At 35.2% G+C, this 26,557-nt stretch overlaps 13 protein-coding genes and 1 non-coding gene across 14 annotated transcripts; 7 read left to right on the top strand and 7 right to left on the bottom strand.

Moving 5' to 3' along the window:
* Positions 1–840: 840 nt before the first annotated feature.
* Positions 841–1,374, top strand: AHP1 (thioredoxin peroxidase AHP1; the record flags this gene model as incomplete). Its single annotated transcript, XM_003671245.2, has 1 exon — positions 841–1,374. The coding sequence occupies one exon, from the start codon at positions 841–843 to the stop codon at positions 1,372–1,374; it is 534 nt and encodes a 177-aa protein (XP_003671293.2).
* Positions 1,375–2,515: 1,141 nt separating this feature from the next.
* CCW12 (Ccw12p) lies at positions 2,516–2,848 on the bottom strand (the record flags this gene model as incomplete). The annotated part of the gene is made up of 1 exon (XM_003671244.2): positions 2,516–2,848. The coding sequence occupies one exon, from the start codon at positions 2,846–2,848 to the stop codon at positions 2,516–2,518; it is 333 nt and encodes a 110-aa protein (XP_003671292.2).
* Positions 2,849–3,374: 526 nt separating this feature from the next.
* On the top strand, positions 3,375–3,827 carry NDAI0G02710 (uncharacterized protein; the record flags this gene model as incomplete). Its single annotated transcript, XM_003671243.2, has 1 exon — positions 3,375–3,827. One exon carries the CDS (start codon positions 3,375–3,377, stop codon positions 3,825–3,827), a length of 453 nt encoding a protein of 150 aa, XP_003671291.2.
* A 1,349-nt stretch (positions 3,828–5,176) lies between these two features.
* On the top strand, positions 5,177–6,520 carry HOG1 (mitogen-activated protein kinase HOG1; the record flags this gene model as incomplete). Its single annotated transcript, XM_003671242.2, has 1 exon — positions 5,177–6,520. One exon carries the CDS (start codon positions 5,177–5,179, stop codon positions 6,518–6,520), a length of 1,344 nt encoding a protein of 447 aa, XP_003671290.2.
* Positions 6,521–7,556: 1,036 nt separating this feature from the next.
* NDAI0Gtrna8R lies at positions 7,557–7,629 on the top strand. The gene has a single exon. It is a non-coding gene; the product is annotated as a tRNA-Arg (tRNA).
* A 412-nt stretch (positions 7,630–8,041) lies between these two features.
* Positions 8,042–10,510, bottom strand: AVL9 (Avl9p; the record flags this gene model as incomplete). Its single annotated transcript, XM_003671241.2, has 1 exon — positions 8,042–10,510. The coding sequence occupies one exon, from the start codon at positions 10,508–10,510 to the stop codon at positions 8,042–8,044; it is 2,469 nt and encodes an 822-aa protein (XP_003671289.2).
* Positions 10,511–11,103: 593 nt separating this feature from the next.
* Positions 11,104–13,644, top strand: CFT2 (cleavage polyadenylation factor subunit CFT2; the record flags this gene model as incomplete). The annotated part of the gene is made up of 1 exon (XM_003671240.2): positions 11,104–13,644. The coding sequence occupies one exon, from the start codon at positions 11,104–11,106 to the stop codon at positions 13,642–13,644; it is 2,541 nt and encodes an 846-aa protein (XP_003671288.2).
* A 372-nt stretch (positions 13,645–14,016) lies between these two features.
* On the top strand, positions 14,017–15,591 carry MSL5 (mRNA splicing protein MSL5; the record flags this gene model as incomplete). Its single annotated transcript, XM_003671239.2, has 1 exon — positions 14,017–15,591. The coding sequence occupies one exon, from the start codon at positions 14,017–14,019 to the stop codon at positions 15,589–15,591; it is 1,575 nt and encodes a 524-aa protein (XP_003671287.2).
* A 195-nt stretch (positions 15,592–15,786) lies between these two features.
* CLF1 (Clf1p) lies at positions 15,787–17,910 on the bottom strand (the record flags this gene model as incomplete). The annotated part of the gene is made up of 1 exon (XM_003671238.2): positions 15,787–17,910. The coding sequence occupies one exon, from the start codon at positions 17,908–17,910 to the stop codon at positions 15,787–15,789; it is 2,124 nt and encodes a 707-aa protein (XP_003671286.2).
* Positions 17,911–18,729: 819 nt separating this feature from the next.
* Positions 18,730–19,410, bottom strand: TML25 (palmitoyl-(protein) hydrolase; the record flags this gene model as incomplete). The annotated part of the gene is made up of 1 exon (XM_003671237.2): positions 18,730–19,410. One exon carries the CDS (start codon positions 19,408–19,410, stop codon positions 18,730–18,732), a length of 681 nt encoding a protein of 226 aa, XP_003671285.2.
* A 109-nt stretch (positions 19,411–19,519) lies between these two features.
* Positions 19,520–20,182, top strand: SRN2 (ESCRT-I subunit protein SRN2; the record flags this gene model as incomplete). The annotated part of the gene is made up of 1 exon (XM_003671236.2): positions 19,520–20,182. One exon carries the CDS (start codon positions 19,520–19,522, stop codon positions 20,180–20,182), a length of 663 nt encoding a protein of 220 aa, XP_003671284.2.
* A 382-nt stretch (positions 20,183–20,564) lies between these two features.
* Positions 20,565–22,550, bottom strand: SAN1 (ubiquitin-protein ligase SAN1; the record flags this gene model as incomplete). The annotated part of the gene is made up of 1 exon (XM_003671235.2): positions 20,565–22,550. One exon carries the CDS (start codon positions 22,548–22,550, stop codon positions 20,565–20,567), a length of 1,986 nt encoding a protein of 661 aa, XP_003671283.2.
* A 575-nt stretch (positions 22,551–23,125) lies between these two features.
* Positions 23,126–24,898, bottom strand: NDAI0G02620 (pepsin-like aspartic protease; the record flags this gene model as incomplete). Its single annotated transcript, XM_003671234.2, has 1 exon — positions 23,126–24,898. The coding sequence occupies one exon, from the start codon at positions 24,896–24,898 to the stop codon at positions 23,126–23,128; it is 1,773 nt and encodes a 590-aa protein (XP_003671282.2).
* A 608-nt stretch (positions 24,899–25,506) lies between these two features.
* Positions 25,507–26,289, bottom strand: NDAI0G02610 (putative amidotransferase; the record flags this gene model as incomplete). The annotated part of the gene is made up of 1 exon (XM_003671233.2): positions 25,507–26,289. The coding sequence occupies one exon, from the start codon at positions 26,287–26,289 to the stop codon at positions 25,507–25,509; it is 783 nt and encodes a 260-aa protein (XP_003671281.2).
* Positions 26,290–26,557: the final 268 nt, after the last annotated feature.

The raw sequence follows: 26,557 nt of genomic DNA, 5'->3' as shown, positions 1-26,557 counted from the left end.
TCATAATAGCTATTATCACCCCTCTGAAACCTATTGCTATGGGCTCTAAATTATAACAATCATTGAAAAAACCACTGCTCCAACGCATTTGGGTGTGAAGTTGTCAGCAAATTATGATTGGCCAGGGGCTAGAACTCTTCAAATTAGCCTTTGATAGTCGGCGCCTCCGACCCCCTACCCGGAGAAACCTTCGTACGAACTTGCCGAAAGATAGAAAAATTGGGTGACGACGAGGGCAACAAAGGGCTTCTTCCAGTGGCGAATTTGTTGACCATCAAAGAAATAATTTCTCCACTTCCAGCCTTAAACACCCTTAATTAATTAATTGATGTAATGACAACATTTTTTACTGTGGAAGTTGTGACATATGGCAGTCCCGTACTTACGTGCTTACGTAGAGATTCTTGCTATCTCTACGGAGAGATTGTGCATTCGTTGATTGAAGTTAGGTAACAAGATGCACTTTAGGGGTTAAAGAAATAATAAATAATGAAAATAATAGAACAATATACGATTTTACACTAAAATATACGTGCGCTCTCTCTTGGAATCCGGCCCTTTTTTGTTGACTTATTTGCTTGCTTACGTACTTACCTATGTACTTTTCCTAACTGGCTCGAGAATGAAAAGCAATAATATCGATTAACTTTCACACTCTTATGATGTAAAAAAATTTATATATAAAAGGGGAAAAGATATTTCATGAATCAATTTTAATTCAATCCTTTCTCTCTCTTGTTTCATACATAACATAAAACAGTATCGATCAAAAACTTCAATTGATTTAGAATAACAAGACAAAAACAAACTTACTCACAACAAACTCAATAAAAAAACACAATGGCCGCCGTCACAGTTAACCAACCATTCCCAGCTAAGGACTACAAATTCCAATACATTGCCATCAGTAAAAGTGATGCTGACCAAGAAGCTTGTAAGATGCCACAAACTGTCAAATGGGGTGATTTCATCAAGGAAAACAAGACTGTCGTCATCACAGGTGCTCCAGCTGCCTTCTCTCCAACTTGTTCAGTCTCTCACATCCCAGGTTACATCACCTATTTGAATGAATTGGTTCAAGACAAGCATGTCGATCAAGTCGTCGTTGTGACTGTTGACAACCCATTCGCTAACCAAGCTTGGGCTAAGAACTTGGGTGTCACTGATACCACCCATATTAAGTTCGCTAGTGATGCTGGTTGTAACTTCATTAAGTCATTAGGTTATGAAATGCCAGTTGGTGATGATGTCTTCTGGAGTGGTAGATGGGTCGTCATCGTTAAGGATGGTAAAGTTACTTATGCTGCTGCTGAAGAACATCCAGTTACTGATGTTACAGTTACCTCTGTCGAAACTGTTTTGAGTAAATTATAAATGTTTTTTATTTTCTCTCTACCTTTTCATGAATCCACTCATCCCCTACGCCTTTCATGCCTAATAAGTAACGTTACCTTATATAGTCTATTTTTTAAATTTATTGATTAAGTTATCTAGATTTTCCTATGAAAAATTATAATTATAATTCAAGATTAAATATTTGAATCTCACTCGACCTTCTTTAAATAACTATCATATACGGTATTATGTAACAATTTCCCACATCTTCTTATAAAGAGAGTTCAGGAAATAAGGTAAAAATTAGGTCCTACCATTATGACCCATAGGGTTTATACAGATCTTGTAAAAGTCATGTTTAAGCATAGAATATCGTCATATGCTAAGGTAGTATATTTATTTATATTGACTAATAGCAGCTGAAGATAATGTATACATCGATGTTGATCCCTTTTTATTGATACAGCTTCCAATATAGTTTAAATAAGTGCTGGTAAGTAAGTCTAATATAATTTCTGTTTACAACGCAAAGTAAACAGCCTTTTAAAATGTTTTCTAAATTAACTTTACTTTAAGAGCTGGAGTTGGCTTATGGTAGATTTTTAAGGTTTTTTAGAGCAGTTTAAACTTGGGTGGGAAGAGGAGACCCATGCCAATCAATAGCTCTGAGAACCCCATTTTTTCTTGCTGTCGTTGACACATACAAAGTATATATAATATATGGTGCTACTACTATTGCCTTGTGTGTTATTATTGTTATCTTTTTGAAAATATATGAGAAAAAGAAAGATTGATTAAATTTTTAAATAATTTTCATGTTAATATAAAAGAAATTTTTGTATGTTATGTTGTATGATATTTATTAATTTGTTAAAAGTACCCCCAAAAATAGAAAAATTTAATATATTATATAAAAATTATTTAAAATTATTCAGAAAAAAAAAAGATTTCATTAATTGAACATATAGTAGTATAATCCTTAAATCAACATCAATTATATTTGAGGAAAAATTCTTGGATAAACTATTACTATATTCTCTTAAAGAAGGTTTTTCTTGTTTGTTGCAATTTGTTTCCGATTGTTTTTCGTTTTGTTAAATGTATAAGAATTTTAGAATATGATAAAAATTGTTTTTTCTTCTTAAAATAAAAAGATTTTTAAAGATTATTAGAAAATAACTTATAATAACAAAGCAGCGACACCGGCCATCAAAGCACCAGCAGCTGGTAAAGCCTTAACGGCAGCACCAGTGTAAGAAGAGTGGATGGTGTGAGAAGAGGTAGCATTCTTGGTTTGAGCCTTGGTAGAGGTTGGGGAAGCCTTGGTGGTGGAGTTGTGGTGTTCAGTAGAAATTGGACAGTAAGTAGTGTATTCAGTGACTTGGTTGTTGACAGTGACAGTAGCAGTAGAGACTAAAGCTGGGGAGACAGTTTCCTTACAGACATGTTCTTCACAGTCAGTGATGGTAACGTAGGTGGTAGATGTCCTTGTGGGTGGTGGCAGTGGTGACATTAGCGGCGGCGGAGGCAACGGAGGCGACGGCAGCGATAGTAGCGACAGTAGAGAATTGCATTTTTAAAGTTGTTGGGTTGGGTTTGTAAAAAAGTTTTTGTTGTTAAAGCGAATGACAGAAGATTGATTTCTTGGGGATATGTAAAAAGAGAAAGAAATAGATAGAGAGAAAAATATGGGAAAGGTAAGAACTGAAGAAAACTTGAAAATAAATGACACTTGAGTTTATATACTTTGTTGGACGATCAAATTTTATTTTTTTGGGAATTCAAGATTAGATAGATATTCAGTCAGTTGTTGTTTACATGATTTGCGTGCAACCAAGCAAGAACGCAAACAAACAAGCACAGAACAAGCAACAAAAACGACCTGCAAAGCAAAGCAAACTGATAGTTCTGTATTTTCCATACAGTGGTCGAGGGAGAAGAATTTTTTCGATTTCGAGATTAAGTTGAGGTCTAAATGGTAGAATCTGAGTTGTTCTGAGAAAATAACGTACCAAAATGGTTAGGATTTGACGGAAACTATGAGAAAAATAAACACCGCGAAAAAAAAAGGTTTCAAATGTTTTGTGCGGGGCATTTTGTCTTCCTCAACCAGAAGGAAAAGTTTTCTGCTGCGTCGCCTCTCGAGCAACAAAAGTGCTTTGTATTTCATATTTTTCATTTGGAAACGCACGGGTGTTTGTCTGGAAGAGATGGCTTTCGGAATTTATCCACCGCACAGAGTAAGGTGGTGTGTGGGGGGAGTGTCCCAAAGAGGAAATATAGGGACTGTAGCATCCACCCACACACCGCATTTGGGACGCGTTTTTTGGCCCCTGGATTCCCGCTTCGGGCTGATACTTTCCACGACCGTGAGACGGGAGCAAAATATAATTGAACGGTACGCCATCTTCTCAGCAACTTTCCCGTACATGCATAAACAGAACCCGCAGAAAGTTCGAAAAAAAGAAATGACCAGTGGAATTAGCGTATGAATTGTATTGGTTTCACATTTTTTCCTCTCTAACCTTCCCCCCCCCCTCTCTCTGCGAATTTTTCTTGACCCAGCCTTGTGTTACTATTTTAGGAATCAAGTAAATAGTCCAACTCCGCGGTTAAGCTAATTGCTTTTTTTAGAAACGAAAACCGTGCTTATCCAAAATACTAAAAACGTTTCAAACGTACAGTTTCTTGACGCGTTCTGTTTTTCGCGTCTTCGCGTCTTGGTAACTCGCCAGTTTTATTTATTTTTTGATTCCACTTTATAGGTTTTTCTTAATCTCTTATCGATTCCAAAAAGAAAATATCATCATAGGGAAAATAAACAAAAATTAAATAATAATAACAAATGAACTCGTGCTTAAAAATCCATTTGAAACGGAAATTGGAAGATGTTCCACAAGGTGCATGAATCCGTTTCAATATGTACGGTGTTTTCTGAGAACCGTTATCATACTTCTCCCATATTTGAGGTAGATGTAAACTATGGTTATGAAACTATAAATAATTATAAATAATTACAAGAGGCATATGTACGCAAACGTCTTCATAAACTCCGTTGTTGTTAAATCTTGTTTTATAATGTTAAGATCAAGCTCCTAAATTATATGTCAAAAATTTGTTCTCCTCCAATAGTCAGTATACATCAACATTGTTTGAAACAGGAGCTCAGCGTAGTTACCAAGAACTGACTTAGGTCTAAAAAACTTAAATAACCATATAGTAATTGCAACTGCCATAAGGGCTCGGAAAAGAAACCCCTTAAAAACAATGGTGTAGTATCATAGACTGTACTTAATTATAATAAAATAAAAGTTGCTTTTGAACACTAGGAGGTATTTAAAATGCTATACTCCCGTTGACCTTTCTTTGTCATCTACACCTATTCCAGGTACACAGTAGCTTGACTAACTACTTAACTACTTATAACTTATATATATTTTTGTGTGTTTCACTGCAATCATAAATACTGAGCACTCCGGGTAATGCTTCTAATTACCAACGGGAATTTATGAAAGAAGGACATATGTACGTACACAACAGTTTTTTTAAAGGAACTCCACTAATAACTCCATACCCTATAGTATATACTTAGGACAAACGAACCAACGAACGGTTCTTCTACGTAACATCATTCCAATATAATCAATATCGGTGCCTTTTTGAAACGTTTGCTTTAATTACAACTTTTGTTTAGTACTATTCGTAATCCAATATTTACCATCTTCCTTTACAGATCTGGAGTATATCCATACAATTGACATATCGAAAGAAAAGTACTTTATAACGCCACATAGATTATAAAAGAAGTAAAAAAAAGAATAGGCATACAATTAAGTAAATAATGGCCACAAACGAAGAGTTCATCAGAACCCAAATATTTGGAACTGTCTTTGAAATAACTAACAGATATGCAGATTTAAACCCAGTTGGGATGGGTGCCTTCGGATTAGTCTGTTCTGCCACGGATAATTTAACAAATCAACCAGTAGCCATTAAGAAAATCATGAAACCCTTTTCTACAGCAGTATTGGCAAAGAGAACATATAGAGAATTGAAATTATTGAAACATTTAACTCATGAAAATTTAATATGTTTACAAGATATCTTCCTTTCTCCATTAGAAGACATTTATTTCGTCACTGAATTACAAGGTACTGATTTACATCGTCTTTTACAAACAAGACCACTGGAAAAACAATTCGTTCAATATTTCTTGTATCAAATACTAAGAGGTTTGAAATATGTTCATTCAGCAGGTGTAATTCATAGAGATTTAAAACCAAGTAATATTCTTATTAACGAAAACTGTGATTTGAAAATTTGCGATTTTGGATTAGCAAGAATTCAAGATCCACAAATGACAGGATACGTCTCGACAAGATATTATAGGGCCCCTGAAATTATGTTAACATGGCAAAAATACGATGTGGAAGTAGATATTTGGTCAGCTGGGTGTATATTCGCAGAAATGATAGAGGGGAAACCTTTATTCCCCGGTAAGGATCATGTTCATCAATTCTCTATAATCACGGATTTGTTAGGATCTCCTCCAGCAGATGTCATTAATACTATTGGTTCGGAAAATACTTTAAAATTCGTTACTTCATTACCTCATAGAGATCCAATTCCATTCTCACAAAGATTTAAGACTGTAGAACCTGATGCAGTGGATTTATTAGAAAAGATGTTAGTTTTTGAACCCAAAAAAAGAGTTACCGCAGCACAAGCATTGACACATCCATACCTAGCTCCATATCATGATCCAAATGATGAACCTGTAGCTGACGCTAAATTCGATTGGCATTTCAATGATGCGGATTTACCAGTAGATACATGGAGAGTGATGATGTATTCAGAAATATTAGATTTCCATAAGATTGGTGGTACAGATGGTCAAATAGATACAACAGCTACGTTTGATGACCAAGTGGCTGCCGCAACAGCTGCCGCCGCTCAAGCTCAAGCTCAAGCTATGGCACAAGCACAAGCACAAGCACAAGCAGAAACACAAAGTAAATCTCCTGATCAATTAAACAATAATAACATTAGCTCGACTGTTTCTCCGTCACAAATATCATCAACAGAGCATCAAAATAATAACAATAATAGTAATAATACCGAAAATAATGATGCCATTTCAAGGTATGGTGATCAAGCAGTACATTATGCCAATGAATTTCAATAAATGTAATATAGGATGTTACTTGGACCAATGCATTTTTAATAGAAAAGAAAAGAAAAGAAAAGAAAAAGTTACCATAATATAATAATAAACACTATTTAAATAATAAGTAAAAAAATAATACCAAAATCTACATCATTTTATTCCCGGTCAAAAAACAAACACATTTTAACCTTAATACCAATGTATATATATAAAGCTATATACGTTATTCAAAAAAATTAACACTAATAAAAATCATGATTGTTTTAAATTTTTTATATTGCAAAAAGTCCATCTTTTGAGTGACTTTTTCAACTTACTAGTCGCTCACATTGGACAACAAGTGGTACAGACAAGCTGGTAGTAATAAAATATATTCCAGTGAATCAATAAAACAATAAAACAGAAAGGAAACACTACAAGCACATAAATAATTGTTATCATAATTACAGCATAGCGCTTCTATTATGTAATAATTGATTCTTACCCATCTTAGGATCATCTCGTTCTCATTGATGTCATGTATACATAAAACAAAACTCTTTTCATTATCCTCTGACTCCTTGTTAACACGACACTCTAAATAGAGGCTGTACGCTCGATCAAGAGATACTTATCGATATTGATATTCGAGCATAGTGCATAACTTAACGGACCACTACATAACCGCTGCACTTATGGGAAGTTGAAATCAGTATTCAATGACCGTTACAAACATAAACTTTCATGATATCTAACCTCTTTCAAAATTACAGGATCCAAGTATAGCATGTCATTTCAACTACAAATATAATGTAGTTAGGTTAGTTCTCATAACAGTATGTTATATTCTAACACAGTTCGACGCATATTTAATTCAGAGTAATCTATCCTAATAATCGTCCAAACATCAAATTGAACCTCAAGCATCCTTCATAATTCCTACTTCAAAGTTTTTAGTAATAACAAATAATCTGTGACAGAGAACATTCAAATAATAATGATAAAGCATGGGATACTTGCCCAGCACTGATACCGACTCATCTGGACAAAATACCCATTTTAAATTTAATTCTTGTTCCTCGTGGCCCAATGGTCACGGCGTCTGGCTACGAACCAGAAGATTCCAGGTTCAAGTCCTGGCGGGGAAGGATTATTTTTTGCTTTTAACAGAGTATGTTTTTCTTTTTAGTTTGATATTGAATCACTTGTTGACGAGTTTCAAGGGGAGTGGTTTTAGTAGTTGTAACTTCAAATGGACCATGTCTCTACATTGTGTCCTTTTTAATATATGTTATTAGCCAAGTTCCTTCCGAATGAAAATGTACATATGCGTTTTTACATAAGCGAATGATTGGTTGTCTGCTCTGGAAAAAGGTTATTAAATGGCGCGCTCACAGATTTTCTGAGTTGATCTACGTCGAGAACTACCTCTCACAAATATAATAACAATGCAAGTGATAATGTATGAATTCTATAAGGGTATTTTGTGATTTTTCTATATAATAATTTTTGAAATATATAACATATTATCGTATAAGTGAACAGGATTGACACATGTATTCAATCCTGTTCTGTAGCCTTCAAACTTTCTTCGTCATTCTCTTGATCTTCTCTATCACTTTCCTCTCCGGATTCATCTCCTGCAATATCATCTTCTGCAATATCATCTTCAGATCCAGTGCTGTCATTCGGCTCATTATCATTGCTGTCAATGTCCTCATCTACTTCTGATTCTTTATTTTCGTCTTCGTCTTCGTCTTTATTTTCGTCTTCGTCTTCGTCTTCATCTTCATCTTCATCTTCATCTTCGTCTTCATCTTCGTCTTCGTCTTCGTCTTCGTCTTCGTCTTCGTCTTCGTCTTCGTCTTCGTCTTCGTCTTCGTCTTCGTCTTCATCTTCGTCTTCATCTTCGGTGCCATATATATCTAATATTTCGTTATTATTATCCTCCTCATCATCTTGCTTCTTACCATGGACACGTTTCTTTTGTTTTGCATCTAATTCGGATGAATAATCCATTTTAACTTCAGCCATATCAACAATAACAGGCTCAGATGCCGGAACACTTTCGGCATCGCTGTCATCGTCAATGTCCTCAGTATCGTTAGTACTAGCCGTAGTGTCGGTTCCATTTTCTTTCTTCTGCCTATTATCCTGATGAATACCTAACCCAATCAATGCATTCTCAAATACTTTCTTAGCAGGATTCTCTTGCCTTTCTGATCTTGCTGATCGTATTGATTTCTTCCCAGTAGAATGTTGGCTACTATTAGTACTCAAAGTTCTTGACATTCCGTTATCTTTCTCTTTCTCTTCTTCTCTATCAAGCTTATTAGCCTTGGATTTATTTTTAAAGTAGTCTTTCCATGTCGACCATACATTTGATGTCGATGATGATGACATTTCTTTATTTGATGATGCAAATGATGCGACATCATTAGATGAATCGTGCGTTGAGACTTTTGACAATGATAAATCGCCATTACTTCTCTTGGATTCTGATACATTGGTGTTGTTATTAATTTTCAAATTTTGAAATGTTGTTATGAATTTTTTCTGTAAAATTTTAAATGTATCTACACCGTTATAGACATGTTTTGGCGGAAATAAATCAAACAGTCTATCATCAGTAATATTATTGAAGATATGATAATTTTGTGTCTTACCCCATTCATTTATCCAATGTATATTAAAAAGGTAAGCTGGGTTTGATTCGATCATTTGTTCAGGGATGGATTGTAAGATTTCTGCATTATCCTTATATTTATTTAAGTAGTCGTATAGCTTTGCTGATGATAATAGACATGTGAAATAATCTTCAAATTGCCATCTTATAAAATCCTCACTACCTTCATATTCAGATGTCTTGGGAGTTTCTTCATCATTTTCGTTCCATGTGTTGATCACTATGCTTGAAATGGACTCAATCCATTTCTTATCGTATGAGGTTAATTGTAAGATCGGTTGTAATGATTTATTTATCACTTCCACTGTTTTGTCATCTACATTAATGAAAACGTCACATAATTCATTTCTTTGCTCAGACAATAATGAGTTCGAGGTACCAATGACGAAGAATTCCGTAACTTTTGATTTAATATCATTCAATTGTTGTAAAGGAGTATACGGAGAAAACATCCCACCTTTTTCAAAAATTTGTAAAGGTAAACCTAAGAACCTAATTATGGATTGTCTGTCACTTGATTTAAATGATGTAACCACCTCCATATGTGAGAAATCTTTGAATAATTGCGGGCTCCCACAATTTTGTAAGTTCGACAATAAATTCGGTATTAAACTGATTAGTCCAAATTGTAAATTACATAAAGTTTCCACATCACTACCATAAAATATTATCTTACGTTCTAGCAATAAAGCCTTTAGTATCAATAGTACATCTTTCTTAAAATCATAGATTATTTTCCGAAGACATAGTCCGATATAAAGTCTATTTTCGGAGTTATTCCTTTCTTGTATAACACTCGTTGGTGATAATGACGGTGATTGGTTACTGTACATCGATTTTAAACTTTCATACAATGACACGATGATACTTTTATCATTGAAATCATACTGTAAGAAGAACGCATTCGTGACGATACTCAATTTATCTTTAATTTGTCCAAAGATAGGTTGTCTCGATATGATCACTATTGCTTTCTGTACCGTGGATCTCGTGATATCTTTACTTTTATGTATCAACTTATCACTATCTATTTGTCTTGAACATGATACAGCGAAGAACGTAGTATAATCTTGTAACTCCTCCTCGGGTATATCAGTAGCACCACTGTTACTCTTGGGACCACATTTCTTCTTTTCATTGTATAATAATGTGAAATATGCAAACGTTTCTTTGAATGAATGTGATCCATCCGGTAATGCCTGGAAGGGCAAATTCGGCCATAATTGGGAAGTATTGGTATCTTTCGGTAACCCGTACCAATATTCCACTTCTGGGCCTCGTTTATGATGGAAATCCACTAGGCATGCTGCCAGTATGGTTGATCTATTGTCTATATTACCCATTCTCAATATAAAAAAATGATAATTGTCTTAGGTAGCACTTAAAAGAATGGCGATAAGAAGCAGAAGCAGCAAAAAAAACAACAACAACAACAACAGATGTCAGGTTCAGGTCCCCATTAATATGATCTAAAAAAGCAGCACCCTTTATCCTCTGACAATCAGAGATTAACTCCAAAATTCTTATCCATAATATAGTCTACGTATTATTAGTATTGTTTTCATTCTATTGTCAGTTTCGCAATAGAAATGTGCCCTAAGCAAAAGAGTAGGGTTACATATAAAAACCCTTAACAAAAACCTAGTAGGGTTCTTGAAGATATTTTTTTGAAAAATTTGGAAATTTTGTTTGGTTTTTAGTTCTATTCTTGAGAAGGTATTACTACTTATGGTGAATGGACGGGATACCCCAGTTTGTGGCCACTTCTGACCTTTCTGCTTCGTCAAAGGAAGATTATAAGATTGCTATACGGAGAAAAAACATTTCTGTGTTTTGGTTCTGTTTTCTATTAATTTTGAATCAATTGCATTAGGACAAGTTTTGGGCGCTATTACTGCTTATCCTTTTCAATAACGACAACTAATATAGCGTTCCTATGACTTACAAAGTTAGCTGTTGTGATGATGGATCTGGTCAAACTGTCGGTACTCTCCTGAAATTTGATAATGTTGTTACCATCCTAATAGACCCTGGTTGGGCCAGCTCCGCCGTGTCATACGAAGATAGTGTCCGTTATTGGACCAACGTCATTCCTGAAGTAGACATAATACTACTATCCCAACCCACCGGTGAATGTCTAGGAGCCTACACGTTACTTTACACAAACTTCCTATCTCATTTTAAATCAAGAATTGAAGTATATTCCACCTTACCCATCGCCAACTTAGGCCGTGTATCTATGATTGAATCATACGCATCCAAGGGAATAATAGGCCCTTACAACACAAATAGGCTAGACCTCGAGGACATAGAAAAATCATTCGACCATATCTCCATTTTAAAATATTCTCAAACGGTTGACCTTCGATCGAAATTTGATGGATTGTCGTTAATAGCGTATAATTCGGGGTCAAACCCTGGTGGTACTATTTGGTCCATTTCCACATACTCAGAAAAGTTGATATATGTACATCGTTGGAATCATACCAGAGACTCGATATTGAACCCCGCGTCATTGTTGGATCAAACGACGGGGAAACCACTAGCGAGTTTACTGAAACCATCCGGTGTCATTACTACATTGGATAAATTTGGGTCCATAGATCCCTTCAAGAGACGTGTTAAGTTGTTTAAGGGAACCGTATGGAATAGTTTGAATAATAACGGGAGTGTGTTGATCCCGGTAGAAATGGGAAGTGGGAAATTCTTGGATATCCTGGTTATAATTCATGAGTTCCTTTTTGAAAACGGGAAGAACCCGTTTTATAAACATTTACCTGTTTTACTTGTGTCTTATTCGAAAGGGAGAGCCTTAACTTATACGAAATCCATGTTGGAATGGTTGTCCAGTTCGTTGTTGAAAACTTGGGAATCGAGGAGTTCAAATCCGTCGCCGTTTGATTTGGGAAATAGATTTAAAGTTGTTACGTCTGATGAATTGTCGAAATATCCAAATTCAAAAATTTGTCTGGTTTCCAATGTAGATATCTTGCTCGACGAGACTGTTGCGCATCTATGTGATAGCAAATCACAACATCAAAATAAAACAACAATACTCTTAACATCAAACATGAACAATGGTATACTACAGAATATGAAAGAATGTTGGGAAGAACAAAAGGTAAAAGAAGGAGACCTTATAAAATTCAATAAAACCATATCAGTACACAACATACAGCTCGATCCCTTAAATGACGAAGAATTATCGGAGTATAAATCAGTTCTAGAGGAAAGAAAGAATAAAGAAAAATTAATTATAGAATCAATAAAAAGAGGCAAACATAAAGATAAAATATTAACACTTGATTTGCATGGAAAAGATAGTATATTGGATGCAAGTCGGAAGAGTAGTATAATAGATTTAACTAATGCAGATGAGGAGGAGGAAGATGAAGAGGAGGACGAAGACGAAGACGACGCATTAAGTTCCAAAGCTTTATATGCTAAAAGAATTCATACCCCAGTAGATATAATAATTCAACCAAATCTTCCACCAAAATCCAAAATGTTCCAATTTTACCCTACAAAGTTGAAAACAGATGATTATGGTACGGTTATCGATTTTACCATGTTGATACCGAAAGATGATGAAGATGATAAAGACTTTGAATCAGAACTGACCAAGAAAAGACGTATAGACCGTCTACAAAATAAGGGACAAGATACCGAGGATATGAATATGCCTGTTGCTCAATTTACTAAAAAAGAAAAACTTAATCAAAATAACAACAATACAATCACGGATAGTTCTTTCATTCAACCAAATTTTGACAATATAGATTTTTTGAAAACGGATAATACACCACAAAAAAGAACATTAACTAAAAAGAACCATATCATTAATTGTTCCATTTCATACATCAATTTAGAAAGTCTCGTAGATCAAAGGTCTGCCTCAGTAATTTGGCCATCATTAAAGCCAAGGAAACTTATTTTGTTTGGCCCAGATAAAATTCAAGATCGCACATTAATGAAAATCTTAGTTAAGAAGGGTGTTGATGTCACAGCTCTTCCATTGAACAAACCCACGGAGTTCACAACATCCATTAAAGCTTTTGATATCTCCATTGATCCAGAATTGGATCAAATATTAAATTGGCAAAGAATTAGTGACGGTTATACGATTGCCCATGTAACGGGACATCTCGTGAAAGAAATTCCGAATGCAACAGCGACACAAGCTACGAAGATACAACAAAATACGAAAAATAAGTTAATATTGAAACCACTAAATAGTATGACTAAAGTTCACGCGAGTGGTGCATTATCAGTGGGTGACGTGAGACTTGTGGAATTGAAAAGAAATTTAACGGCGAAAAATCATGTAGCAGAATTCAAAGGTGAAGGGACATTAGTAGTGGATAATAAAGTCACCGTTCGTAAGATAAGTGATGGTGAGACCGTTATAGATGGACCGCCATCTGAGTTGTTCCAACTTGTCAAGAAATCCGTCACTGAAATGTTGGCGAAAATATAGTATAGATTTTTGTTATATAGATGTTACGTATCATAAAAAATAATATAGAAAGTTACACCATCTTATAAAATTATACAATCTAAACACCACTACTAGAGCAATATAAAGCTCTGATATACTTCCTTTCCCTTTTTCTGTCTTGTTTTTATTCCAAAAATGTCTTAGTAATTTTTTCATTTTCCAAAAATTAATTTTCTCTTTCTTCTAAATAATGAAAAAAGCTTTATAAAAAAAGTACTTCTGTCAAAAAAATGCTAGTTAAAAAAAAACAGGACAAGAGGAATGCTCAAGAGTTTTGGCTGAAAAAGAAGAGAAATAAAAGGCCATACGGTAGACCTCAAACCCCAATCAAAATATTTAACCATTACACCTATGTCTACTGCTCAAGGAGAACAACAATATCGAGGTCGTAGCTCATCTGAAAAGGTAAATGAAGCTCTATGGGGAGATCCCACTGAAAAGAAGAAGTTCATACCTTTATTACCTACCAAGATTACAGGTGCACTTACCAAAGAACAGATGTCCATTTATCAAGTAATGTTTAGGATCCAAGAAATAACACTGAAATTGAGAAGTGGTGCCGCACTGGAACCTCCAAAGAGGAAAAATAGATCTCCTTCCCCACCTCCATCTTACGATGCTCAAGGGAAAAGAATCAATACTAGTGAACAAAGATATAGAAGAAAATTAGAAGAAGAAAGACATAGGTTGGTTGAAATTGCTAATCGTACAATACCATTTTTCGTTCCACCAAGTGATTATGTAAAAATTACAAGGTTTCAAGATAAGTATTACATTCCTGTAGAACAATATCCTAATGTAAATTTTGTTGGGTTACTATTAGGTCCTCGTGGAAATACTTTGAAGAAGTTACAAGAGGATTCCGGTTGTAAAATTTCCATTAGAGGGCGTGGGTCTGTGAAGGAAGGTAAAAGTTCCACAGATCTACCAAAGGGTGCTAATGATATGTCTGATCCTTTACATTGTGTTATCATAGCTGATACTGAGGAGAAAATACAGAAAGGTATTAAATGCTGTCAAAATGTCGTTATTAAAGCAGTCACCTCACCAGAAGGTCAAAATGATTTGAAAAGAGGACAACTAAGAGAACTAGCAGAATTGAACGGTACATTAAGGGAGGATAATCGACCTTGTCCTATTTGTGGTCTTCAAGGTCATAAGAGATATGATTGTCCAAACAAGGAAACTTTTGCGCAAATGGTTACATGTCGTAGATGTGGACAAACAGGCCATACTACTCGAGATTGTAAAATCTCTTTGCCTCCTAGACCGTCTCCTTCTCAAACAGAGCTGTCATATGCTTCCAATACTACTGGCCGTTTTAGAACTTCAAATGAAGGGAGAAATGACGGGAGAAATGACTTTGAGCCTTTTAAGAGAAGGCATATCGAATCAAGATATCAAGCGGGAGCAACCACGACTGGGCAACCTCGTTCTAGATACAGTGGTGACAACAATAACAATCAGGAAGATAATTTTCAAAGAGGACCAGGATCATACCAACAGAGACCAATGTCACAATCGAGATATCATAATAATAATAATCCTACACAAAACATAGGAAGATTTTCAACTCCATCACAGCAATATGCTCCTCAAAGGACGCCTGAACCAGCATTACCTCCAGGTATCGATTATAGTAATAATGGAAGTAACAGTTTGCCAATAAAAAACTTTCCATCAGAAACACCGTCCATACCACTTCCAAGCAATTCTTTGATAGCATCGAATATTTTACCACCTGGTGTTCATACAGCAGGTCCCCTTCCCTCACAACCGCCTCCATCTGGACTACCGTCTGTACCAGGATTAAGTCCAGGTTTATATGGCCCGCCACCAGGGCTTCCGGATTATTCACAATCCAATTCAGATTCACCTTTTCCATCAGAAGCGCCACCAGGAATTGGAGGCCCACCTGGTCTATAAATTAATACAATTGAACCGTAAAAATGTTGACGACCAGCGGGCAGTGATTAGTATGTATTTAATTCTATAATTTGAATTCTCTCTGATAAGAAAGTTGAAAATTGTACTAATAATATTTTTTTTTCGTCTTTTAGAAACACATTATAAAACTAAAAATCAAACATCGGTTATAAGGGTCTATGCATAGTAAGAATTTCATTTTTGAGTTTCGCTCCATTTCTTGGCAAGTTCTAAAAATTTAGAAGCATTCTTATTCAACTTGACATCGTCGGGGAAAATATAATCGATGACTTCCTTCTCTGTATCATCTTCGATTATTCTCTTCTTGACAACTTGTGGCATTCTCTTCAAAAGACGTTCTTTAGTTTCCTCAGTACCATACGTTTCTTCATATCCTTGAAATGCCTCTAACATCAATATTCTTCTCTTTGTATCATGTTGTGTTTTATAAAATTCAATAGCTTTCTCGAAAACTGATCTTGCATTCTCTTTATTAACTTCACTAATTTCAAATTCTATCTCTTGTTCCTCATCACTTCCATTTTCTTCTTCATTTTCAAGACGTTCTCTGATATCTTGCAGTTGTTCCTTGGTTGGTGTAGAGTTTTGGTACATGGCAAATGAAATCCATATTTCAGGAGAATAGTCGCTTAATTTCAAATATTTCTCATATAATTCTCTTGCGTTATCATATTCTTGTTCTTCTGTTTCAAAATCAATGAATTTCTTCATCATTTGCAGTCTGGATTCATTTGGTAAAAAGTTGCTAATGAAATTTTTATTGTCTTCCTCAAGAATAATATTATACAAAGCCCTAACTCTTTCATCATCACCTAAACTCGCTTCTAATTCAATATATGATATCCATGTATTCAAATTTCCAGGATTGAATTGTAGATATTTTTCATAAAGTTTCCTTACACGATCAAATTCTTTTAAGTTCATTTCAATTTCAATATATTTCATGAATAATTTATCCTTAGGGACCATTCCAATTGACCTCCCTAGAATTTTCCTTGCTTCCGTTAAACCATTATGCCTTATTTCAAATTCACTATAAAGTATCCATATTTTACCAAAAGTAAAATTTTTATTCGGTATTACTTCATTTATTAACATCTTGTAATAAGTTCGACATTTCTCTATATCATCTGTTTCCAATTCCAAAAATATTAGATACCTAATCCATAAATATATATATCGTTGCCATTTTATTGTTTTTGTCCCATCTTTGGGTTTAAATTGCGTGAAACCCACAAGGAATTTATCATATGCGTGTATTAGAATATCATGCGGGAAGTTGTCTTGTAATAGATCAAAATATAACCACCAAGTATCATAATCTTGAGGATTTTTCAATAAATACGTCTCATATTCTCTTTTCCGTTTCCCTATAATACTTTCTTCCATTGTAGATGTATTACCATGTTTTTTCTCAAAATCAACGAGACCATCTTGTAATTTCTTCTCTTCAGGCCATTTATCTAACGAAATATTATAGAGAGCTCTTACCCTTTCCAGTTCTAATTGAGTAGCTTCCCAGTTTGCGAAAGATATAATAAGATCTATAATATCATCATGAAGCACCGGGGACGATGTATTTCTATCTTCAAAACTGATTAAAGTGTCTAATGCCAACGAGTAAACGCTCCTAATAGTGTCAATATCCCCATGGACAGTTTCAAATTTCACCCATTGTAACCAAGTATCAATTTGTGGATGTACTAACACATATTGTGAAAATACGTCCCTAACATTTTCCCAATTTTCTTGTCTAATTTCAAATTGAATAAATGAATCCCATGCATTAGATTTTGGCTCCAATAAGCACCATTTCCTAAACAAAGCTCTTACAATATCCCAATTTTGTAATGATTCCTCTACAAACAAATATTTATACCATAGTTTATCCACTCTTGGTAATATAGTAATGGCTCTATTCAGTAAATTTCTAGCATGATTAATGAATTTATTTTTCAATTCATTATCAATATAACGAATCCACAGGGGTATATACGAGCTATCAACCAATAAAGCTCTCTCGTAAACAGAACGAGCCCTTTTCCAATCATGTTGCTCTATTTCAAATTGGCCATATCGGATCCATTGTCCCATGTCAAGTCTGTTTCTTTTCAAATAAGTTTCAAATTCGGTACGTTTACGTCTTTGGAATTCCTTTAACTCTTCCAAATCTAGAATGTCAACTTTTGGGGTGGTAGTGGACTTGATCTTCAATTGGGTACGTTTGGCGTAAATATCCTTCAGGATGCTCTCTGCTGAGATTTGATCAGGTGGCTCTGATGACGGAAGTGTAGACATGGTTAATTGAGTTGTGAACAACGTTAAAAGATTGAAGTCTGATAGAAGTATGGAGGTGTTCGCTTAGTTGCTATACTATGAGTATTAGGTCCTATATTGGTTTCTCTCTGTCTATCCTTTTTATGTTTATTCACTCGCTGTTATGGAAGATAATTCACTAGTAGCTTAAATCTCTTGATATTGTTCTAGAATCTGTATGCGATGAAAGCTTCAAGTGTTCGATAAGGACAAAAAAGAATAAATAGGAAAGAAAAGGAAGTTAAACTAGTGGGATATATGATATGGGTTGGTGCTGTACTTTTTCCCAGCAATAAGTTATAAAAAGTTCAGGGTCTAAAAGTTTTGATATAATTAAAAACTGTATATATTTTTTTGGACTATTGCCCAGATATGGTTATGTTAGATTCTCCCACAAGGAAGGAAGGAATGACAAACGATATAAAATGAGATAACTATAGGCATCCAGACATCTACATTCATCATTTTAATTATTTTAAGAAGCCGTTCAATCTGGCATATCTCCTTTGTTTGTTTTCGCCACTTTTTACAATTTATACCATATAAGTTATATAACTAATCATACTCCTCTACATAATCCCTCATAGACCGTATGTCCATTCTGCCGTGGAAACTAATGTTGGCAAAAACTGCTTCATGATGTTGATGCATAATAATCACCAAGTGTCATGGTTGACTTATCTCTCAGAGATCGTTAGAAGTCTTTGCCAAATGATGTAACTTATGGAAGTGATATTCCGATCCTGAATCAAGTTCTAACAATCGAACGAAAGCTAATTAAACCAGCAACCCCACGAGCACTTATAATTTCAAAGCTTTCACAATGAACTCTCTGAAATCAACAAGCTCTTCTGGACAAACAGAGTGTTCCATTGACCTATAAGTATGATAATTATAATTCTTATATTTCAATTTATCCTTAAACAACCCCCTAGCAAGTTCACCACAATATTCTGGGACCACATTATCCAATCCACCATGACCATGAAACACGGGAGTCTCTAAATTCAACTCTCTGCCATCGTGAATCAGTTTCTGTTCAATTTGACAAAACCCAGAGAACACAAAAAATGCACCGATCTTGTAAGGTAACAACGCAACAGAAGCCAACGATATAGCAGCGCCTTGAGAAAACCCACCAATTGCTATATCTTCAGGTTTAACTCCATTATCTATCTCTTCCTTAACGATGCGGGTCACCAAATCCACAGATTGCATGATTCCATCCACATCCACATTCTTAGAAGTTAAATTCCATTCATGGATGTTAAACCAAGCAGGCATAGTAGCGTTCCCATTAGCGTAGACAGGGATGTTGGGAGCATTGGGTAAGATAAATTGCGTATGATGGAATCTTTTGTCACTTGTTAATTCCTGAGCTAGGAATCTCCAACCATCCGCCGTGTCACCTAGACCGTGTAGTACTATGATTGATTGTTTGACCGGTTGCAATTTGGGGGCTATCCTCAGTATATTATTCATGGTTGGTCTTGATAAGTATGATGACTTGGCTGTATCTACTACTTGTCTTTACATATATAAGAACTATACTGTCTAATGTCATGTACGTCTGGACGTAACGTTTACTTACATGGTTTGTATGAGAAAAGGAAAAGAAATCAAAGTAAGAGCTACCGAGACAAGACACAGAGAAAAAGGTAATGACGAGTACCAAATGACGATGGAAACCACTATTATTGCCGATGGTAACACTACTACTACTAGCCTTGAGGATGTACCCTTACCAGAAAACATCCAATTGTTAACGAACAGAGAATTATTAGGATTATTAACGGAGCATGCAGATAAATTATCAGAATATGTAACTAAATTCCATCCTTTGAATGATACGATTAGTGATATTCAAACTTTAAAACAAAGACTACGTGATTTGCATGAACGATTTGATGAGTTGCAATTGAAGCGTGATGATATTAAGAAAGAATTGGAAGATTATAAAGTAGTGGAATCCATGTACGTAAAGAAATGGCAAGATTTCCATCATTTAATCCAGGAGAAGTATAGTGATGATGCGTTGAGGAGAAATGTGGAAATGTATTTGAAACGGTTAGATAATGAGTGTACAAATTTAGAAGTTTCAATGTATGATACTCAAGGGCAAGATGGGATGAAAAATATTGATATGAATCAATTGAATTTGTTTGTTAAAGAATATTTAGAGAAAAGACAGAAATTCCATTTGAATCAAGAAAAATTGAACACATGGAATGAACAAGGGAGTCTGAGGCTGTGAACATCTCGTACATATACACTGACGTATATATTTCAATCTTCTTTTAATGGTATTATATTATGCTATATTATATTGTACTATATTATACTACATTATATTATACTATATTATATTATACTATATTATATTATTGTTATTAGTTTTGTAGTGATGAATTATACATTCGTATTGATTAAAATAAAGTCATGTATGTATGCAGTAGATTAACAAAAAAAAAGAACTACAATAACAAAACTGTTGCTATGAAATGATAAAATATGCCAAATCTCTATAACAATAGGAATATATTAGATATAACAATTGCAGTGGTGTTAATATATGCTTTCATCTATAAGTGTTTTTTTTGCTTTACTTTCTATTTTTTCATGTATGATTATCATGATTAATTATTGTTACCATTACTTTCGTTGTTATTATTACTGTTATTATTATTGCCATTGCTGGTATTTTCATCTTCATTTGAACGTTCTTCAATATTATTAGATGCCGATGCCGATGTCGATGTTGTAGACGATGGTTGATTAGCAGACGATTGACTATTCGTAGTGTTTGGAGGAGGATGAGGGAGACCCCAATCATCTGAAGATGCATTATTATTTATTGGGTAAGTTGTTACTTGACCATCGGGACGTCTATAGCTTGCCACACCAGAATGGAAGAGTACGTTAGATCCTGTAGTAGGAGGATTGGATGAACTTCCATTTACATTTGTATTTGTATTTGTATTTGTATTCGTAGCTGTATTGTTTGATGCAATAGGAAGACTATTGCTCATGGTTTGTTCTCTACGATTTCTTAACATGTCCATTATCCTTTGTACATGCTCTGACACATTTTCATTAGGTTGAGGGAAGTCAGCTGGTAATGGTGGTTGCGTTGGTGCTGTTGGTGCTGTTGTTGTTGTTGTTGCTGCTGTACCTGATGGGTTTTCATTAACTGTGGTTGCATTTGTGTTTTCAGTTCTTCTAATGACAGGAAATTGTGCAAAAAAATTAGTAAAGAAGTCAGTAAGTTGATTATATGTGCCTCTACTTCCAGTTTCATTACTTTGTGCTACTGGAGGGGCTGTAGTACCTGGAGAAGAATTGGTGGCAGTACCTGTAGAAGTGGAAGGGACTGTTGCAGGGATTGAGGGTGACGCAGCAGCGTTTGCTTCGGGAGCTGCTGTATTTGCTGCTGTATTTGCACCGGTATTTGTAATCGTACCAGGAGGAACTCTTAAAAAAATAAATGCAGTAGTATTTAGTGGATATTGAGCTATTGGTCCAGTTCCTCTTCTCAGATTATCTGACCCTGCTGGCGCTTGTGTTTGTGTAGTGTTATTACCACCCTCACTAGAATTACTTACGGCGTTATCAGTATTATTCCGAGTTTGAGCCGTAGCTGCAGTCTCTATGGTGGTAGAAGTAGCAGTGTTCACAGCTGGAGAAGTTGTATTATTACTGTTATTTTCTGGAGCATATAACATATTTCTAATTTGTTCAAACATAGCATCATTACCTGCTCTATCAGCAGTCGATATTTCACTAGCTCTTTCAGAGTCTGACTCTATTATTTTATGTCGACAAAGTGGACAACTATTTTCCAATTTAGACCATTTATATAAACACTCCCTGCCAAAGATATGATCACAGGGCAATTTAACTGGAGAATGAAGGTAAACAGGTTCTTCAGCTTCTTCTATATTCGTTGAAGAACTGTTATTACCAGTGTCAGTATTCTCTGTTGTGGAAGTGGAAGCCAGTGGAGCAGTATCATTTGCTGCTCCTGCAGTGGCTAGTTTTCTTTTCTTCTTGTTGTCGTCGTTTGAGTCTTCTTCCGTTCCATCTCCAGCTGCTCTTTTCCTCTTATTATCAATAGGGTCAGGTTCATCCACATAAGGTTCATAACATATACTACATTCCGTAGTCCCGGTAATATCCTTGGTTTTCAAAATGGGTAATTTTTCAAAATTTTCCCTAGATATACCCTTTGGTCTAATCAGTTGATTATATCTACGCATAGCCAGTTCTGTAGCTAATGAAATGACTGTGCTTAGACGTTCTTGTGATGTGGCAATGGGAACATCTCTAAATGATAAGATGAATGCTCCCATAGGTCTCTCAGTCGGTGCTGTAGTTGGGACTTCTGATCCTGCATTGTTTATGCCGTTTGTACCTGGAGTGGTAGTGGTAGCAGCGGTGTTATTATTATTATTATTATTATTGAAACCTGGGAATTCGTAATTGATTGAGACTGTGATATCTCTTGTTCCTATTCCTCCTGCTGCAGCGTTATTAGATGAGTTAGTATTAGCAGTAGAATCGTTGCTTGACGGCTCATTTATTGACCTATTCGGAGGAGGAGTGGGGTTATTATCTTCACTCATTATGTATGATGGTCTCAGTCTATTGTTTTGTGCTTTCTTCTCTTCTTTTTCTTTTTTTGCTAGTAAAATGTAGAAAGGGTTAACAAAAAGCTTCTTTGATATGTAATGATAGGTAGCTAATATTAATGCAATATAAAAAATGGCAGACAACGATGTTGCACCCAGATGAAACGATCTTCTGCCAGTCTTTGTAGTGGGGAAACTGTCTTGTTCTTGTAGATGTGAATCAGCTTTTATCTTTTATATATCCACGATATGGTTTTTGTTCTTACAAATTCGTCATGTTTCTTCTATATTCCGCGGATCAAAGGCGGACAGACCGTAGTGAAGTTTTGTTAGTAAGTCACATATTTATAAAAATAATGTCGACGACCAGCTTAATGTCAAATTACAAGGAAGATTACGCAAAAAACTACATTGTAGATCGGCAAGGAATCTGCTAAAAGACGTTGTTGAATTCACAACACATTCTACGTGAAAAATTAACTATTGTGTATGTTGTTTGTGTATGTATTTTTATATGGTGTGTAGATAATCTATATATTTTGCTTACAGTTCATAACGATGTTCTCGAATCAGACAAAGAGGAAAATTGATAACATAGAAACTGCTGCCAATAGCAATGGAGAAATGGCTAACTGTATACCTGAATTTGTTCTATTTGTGGAAGATGTAATTCCTGTTGAACTAGAAGATGAAGATGAAGATGAAGATGAAGATGAAGAGGAAGAGGAAGAAGATCTGATGGAGGAACTAGTTGATGCAGTAGCTCTATTGTTAGAGGAAACAAACGAGGACGATCTTGAAGAACTTCTCAAAGTAGAAGTGGAACGAGAATATGATGAAGCAGCTGAAGAGTCTGAAGATAATGTTGATGCTGAAGTAACTGAAGAAGCAGAAGATTCTGGTGAAGAAGTTGCAGATGTCGAAAGTGTAACTTCAGTAGTTGTAAAAATATCGCCACCACTTGAGATGGATCTTGACGTTGACCAAGTCGATGAATAACCTGGCGCACGAATGGCACTTGGAATAGTTGTTGAAATGACATCAATATTAGCCTCTCTTGTAGAATCCCATGCTGCTTGTGCCATGGCAATTTCGTAATTATCTAGATCGTAGACGATATAAGCATTATTTAAAAATGAATCACCAAGTACCACTTTACCATCTTGTGGAACGATACTTAAGATACAAGTGGACGTACTTATTTGAATGACAAAATCAGATAAAGTAGTATTAATATGGAATCCACCCATATCGAAAACAATCTTAGTATCATCGGAATCTTCTGCAGAACAATCAATAGTATAATACCCAATATTACTGTCATAACTTGCACCTAGTTCTTCACCAATCATAGCAACTAACGCGCTAGGTAAATAACTGAAAGTAGTACCTGAATCTAACAACCCATAAAATTGTGTAGCGGTCAAAGTTTTCTTATTCCCAGAGCTATCAATAATACCAATCCCATTCAAAGTAACATCGAATTCAACGGGTGTTTTATAGCTTGTCGTAGAAGAAAGCATAGGAACCGTATACAATTGTCCCGTATATTTACTATGATCCACACCACCAAACAAAATATTCCCACTTTTACTCGAGGGATCATTCAAATATAAAGAATAAGCGGTTGATTCAATCAATCCAGACTTCTTTAAACTTATAGGGAAATTATCATACATATAGCTTGTCTTCTCATTCACAGACTTAGTACTAGAATACGTAGTTTCTAAAGGACGTAACCCAATCCCCAGGACACCCATTGATGAATTAGTCGATGACGCCACTGCCACTGACACGTCATTCAATGATAATGAATCGTCTAACTTGATGACGTCTGTACCCCATGTTCCTTCCGCGAATGATCCATCACCGTAACTTATTAAGAAATCAGTATCATTAGACTGGAAAGTGGAAGATTTAGATGAATCAAATGTACCGTATGTGGAACAATCTATCGTATCTTGAGTTTCACCACCGTATAATGATCCTTCAGTAGAAGTGGTACCACAGTATGGATTATCTGAGCTTGTTACCCAAAAATCTGAAGATCCTGTATCTAATAGGACGGTCAGTTTTTGTGAGGGAGTACCCATTTCTACTTCGACTGAGTAGAAACTTTGTTGGTTTGTCAGTGTGACCTGTTCATAACCGTCATCACGTTTAATTAGTTGGGCTGAAGGTCCATTTGAGCTGGATGAGTTTAGGAATGAATCACCATATCTTTTTTCGAAATTTAATGCTAGATATTTTGGTGGTGATGTATTATCTTTAGAGGAAGCAGAGGCTTGAGATATGAAATATGGGAGAGATAATAGTATATGCGATATAATCCTCGAAGTCATGCTTGGCGGTGGTATTATATATGAGATAAGCTAGTTTAGGTATGTTTCTGTGAATAGCAAACGTGTTATTTTTGATTATCAACTAAATAACCTTCGAAGCTGATGATATATTCTGGTTGTGTAGTTAAATATGAAATAAAAAGATCGAGATTGGCAACTTTTTGGAGGAAAAAAAGAAAAGATGATTAACTACACGTAAGAGAGAAGTAGGCTTGTACCCAGAGTGAACTATACTATACTATAATATAATATATTATAATATGCTATGCTTTGATAAAATATGATAAAAATGTGTTTGATGGTGTGTTACATAATTAACGGGAATTTTTCAGTTTACCGTTTTTTGGACGGTAACTTTTCGAGGCTTGGCAAAAATACGTCTATATCCACTGAGAAATACCCGCAGAACGCGTGAGCGACGTGTCTGGTTTCCTTTTTTAGACGCGAACACCATGACGTAAGAACGAACTGGCGAAATTTTTTGGATATCTTTATATATTATATTATATTATATTATATTATATTATATATATATATATATGCGTGTGATCTATCTATGCATGGTTTCTTGATAGCTTCTTTGAACAACACTCATGTATCATATCATATCATATGTATCCATGGAATAATTTCCATATACTTTGGCCAACAAAGTACCCATCGTTAGTCAATGTATCACATTTGTTCACCATCGCAATGTATTGGTCTTCTCTCATTTTACTCCCCGGCGTATTATACGATCTCTTGACACCTTTCTTGGCAACGTCATTAATAAATTCCGGATGGCCTTGGAAAGTCAAGATTCTATTCTTCAAATAGAACCCTTGAATATCACATATATCACTACCACCCCAATTACTCAATCCGTCAGGTATCTCATATGCAATATCATTATGTAACATGGATAAATTCAAACTAGGTCTATCTGTACCGAATATCTCTTGTCCCATATCATTTAATTTCACTTCCACTACACCAGCTTCTAGCCCCTTCGGGTTTCTATCAACTTTATTCCCCAATGCAGCTGCAATAACTTGATGACCAAAGCAAATCCCAACAACAGGTGGCATCATCTTCGAATTTTCCAATGATAATAACCTCTTTAGGAACGATCTCAAATTAATTATCCATTCAATCTCACTATCAAACGAATCATACTTAGACCCAGTAATGAAAATACCAATAAATTCATGTAATGAATCAAAAGAAGGGAATTCATTTTGTACAATGTTGAATACTTGGTATTCTATGGTTTCCAGTGTAGAGTCAATCTTGGAGTTTTCCAATAAATTTTGGGCCATCGTGACGAAATTACCGTGTGGATGGGTCCATTCTGCATCTTCGTCCGTATAAAAAATGGCTATCTTGTTATTCATTTTATTTTGTGCCATGCTTAGTTTGGCGTTCGTACTCAATGAGAGATCCCGTGAGATGAGTGAGATGAACAGATTCTGTAGTTATTTTTTTTCTTAAGTCAGATTATTAATTTTACCAACTATATATATATATATATAAGGCTATGTTATATTATGTTATGTAAGCGCGCAGTTCAAATTTTTTTTCACTTTTTTCTTTTGTGGGACCCTTTTTTAATGAGATTTCCTTATTATTATTAATCAATAGTCTCTCGCAAGAAAATAAAAATATGATAAGATACGC

The sequence above is a fragment of the Naumovozyma dairenensis genome, chromosome 7, assembly GCF_000227115.2.
Source record: "Naumovozyma dairenensis CBS 421 chromosome 7, complete genome".
Lineage (NCBI taxonomy): Eukaryota > Fungi > Ascomycota > Saccharomycetes > Saccharomycetales > Saccharomycetaceae > Naumovozyma > Naumovozyma dairenensis.
This window is presented reverse-complemented; position numbering and strand designations above follow the sequence as displayed.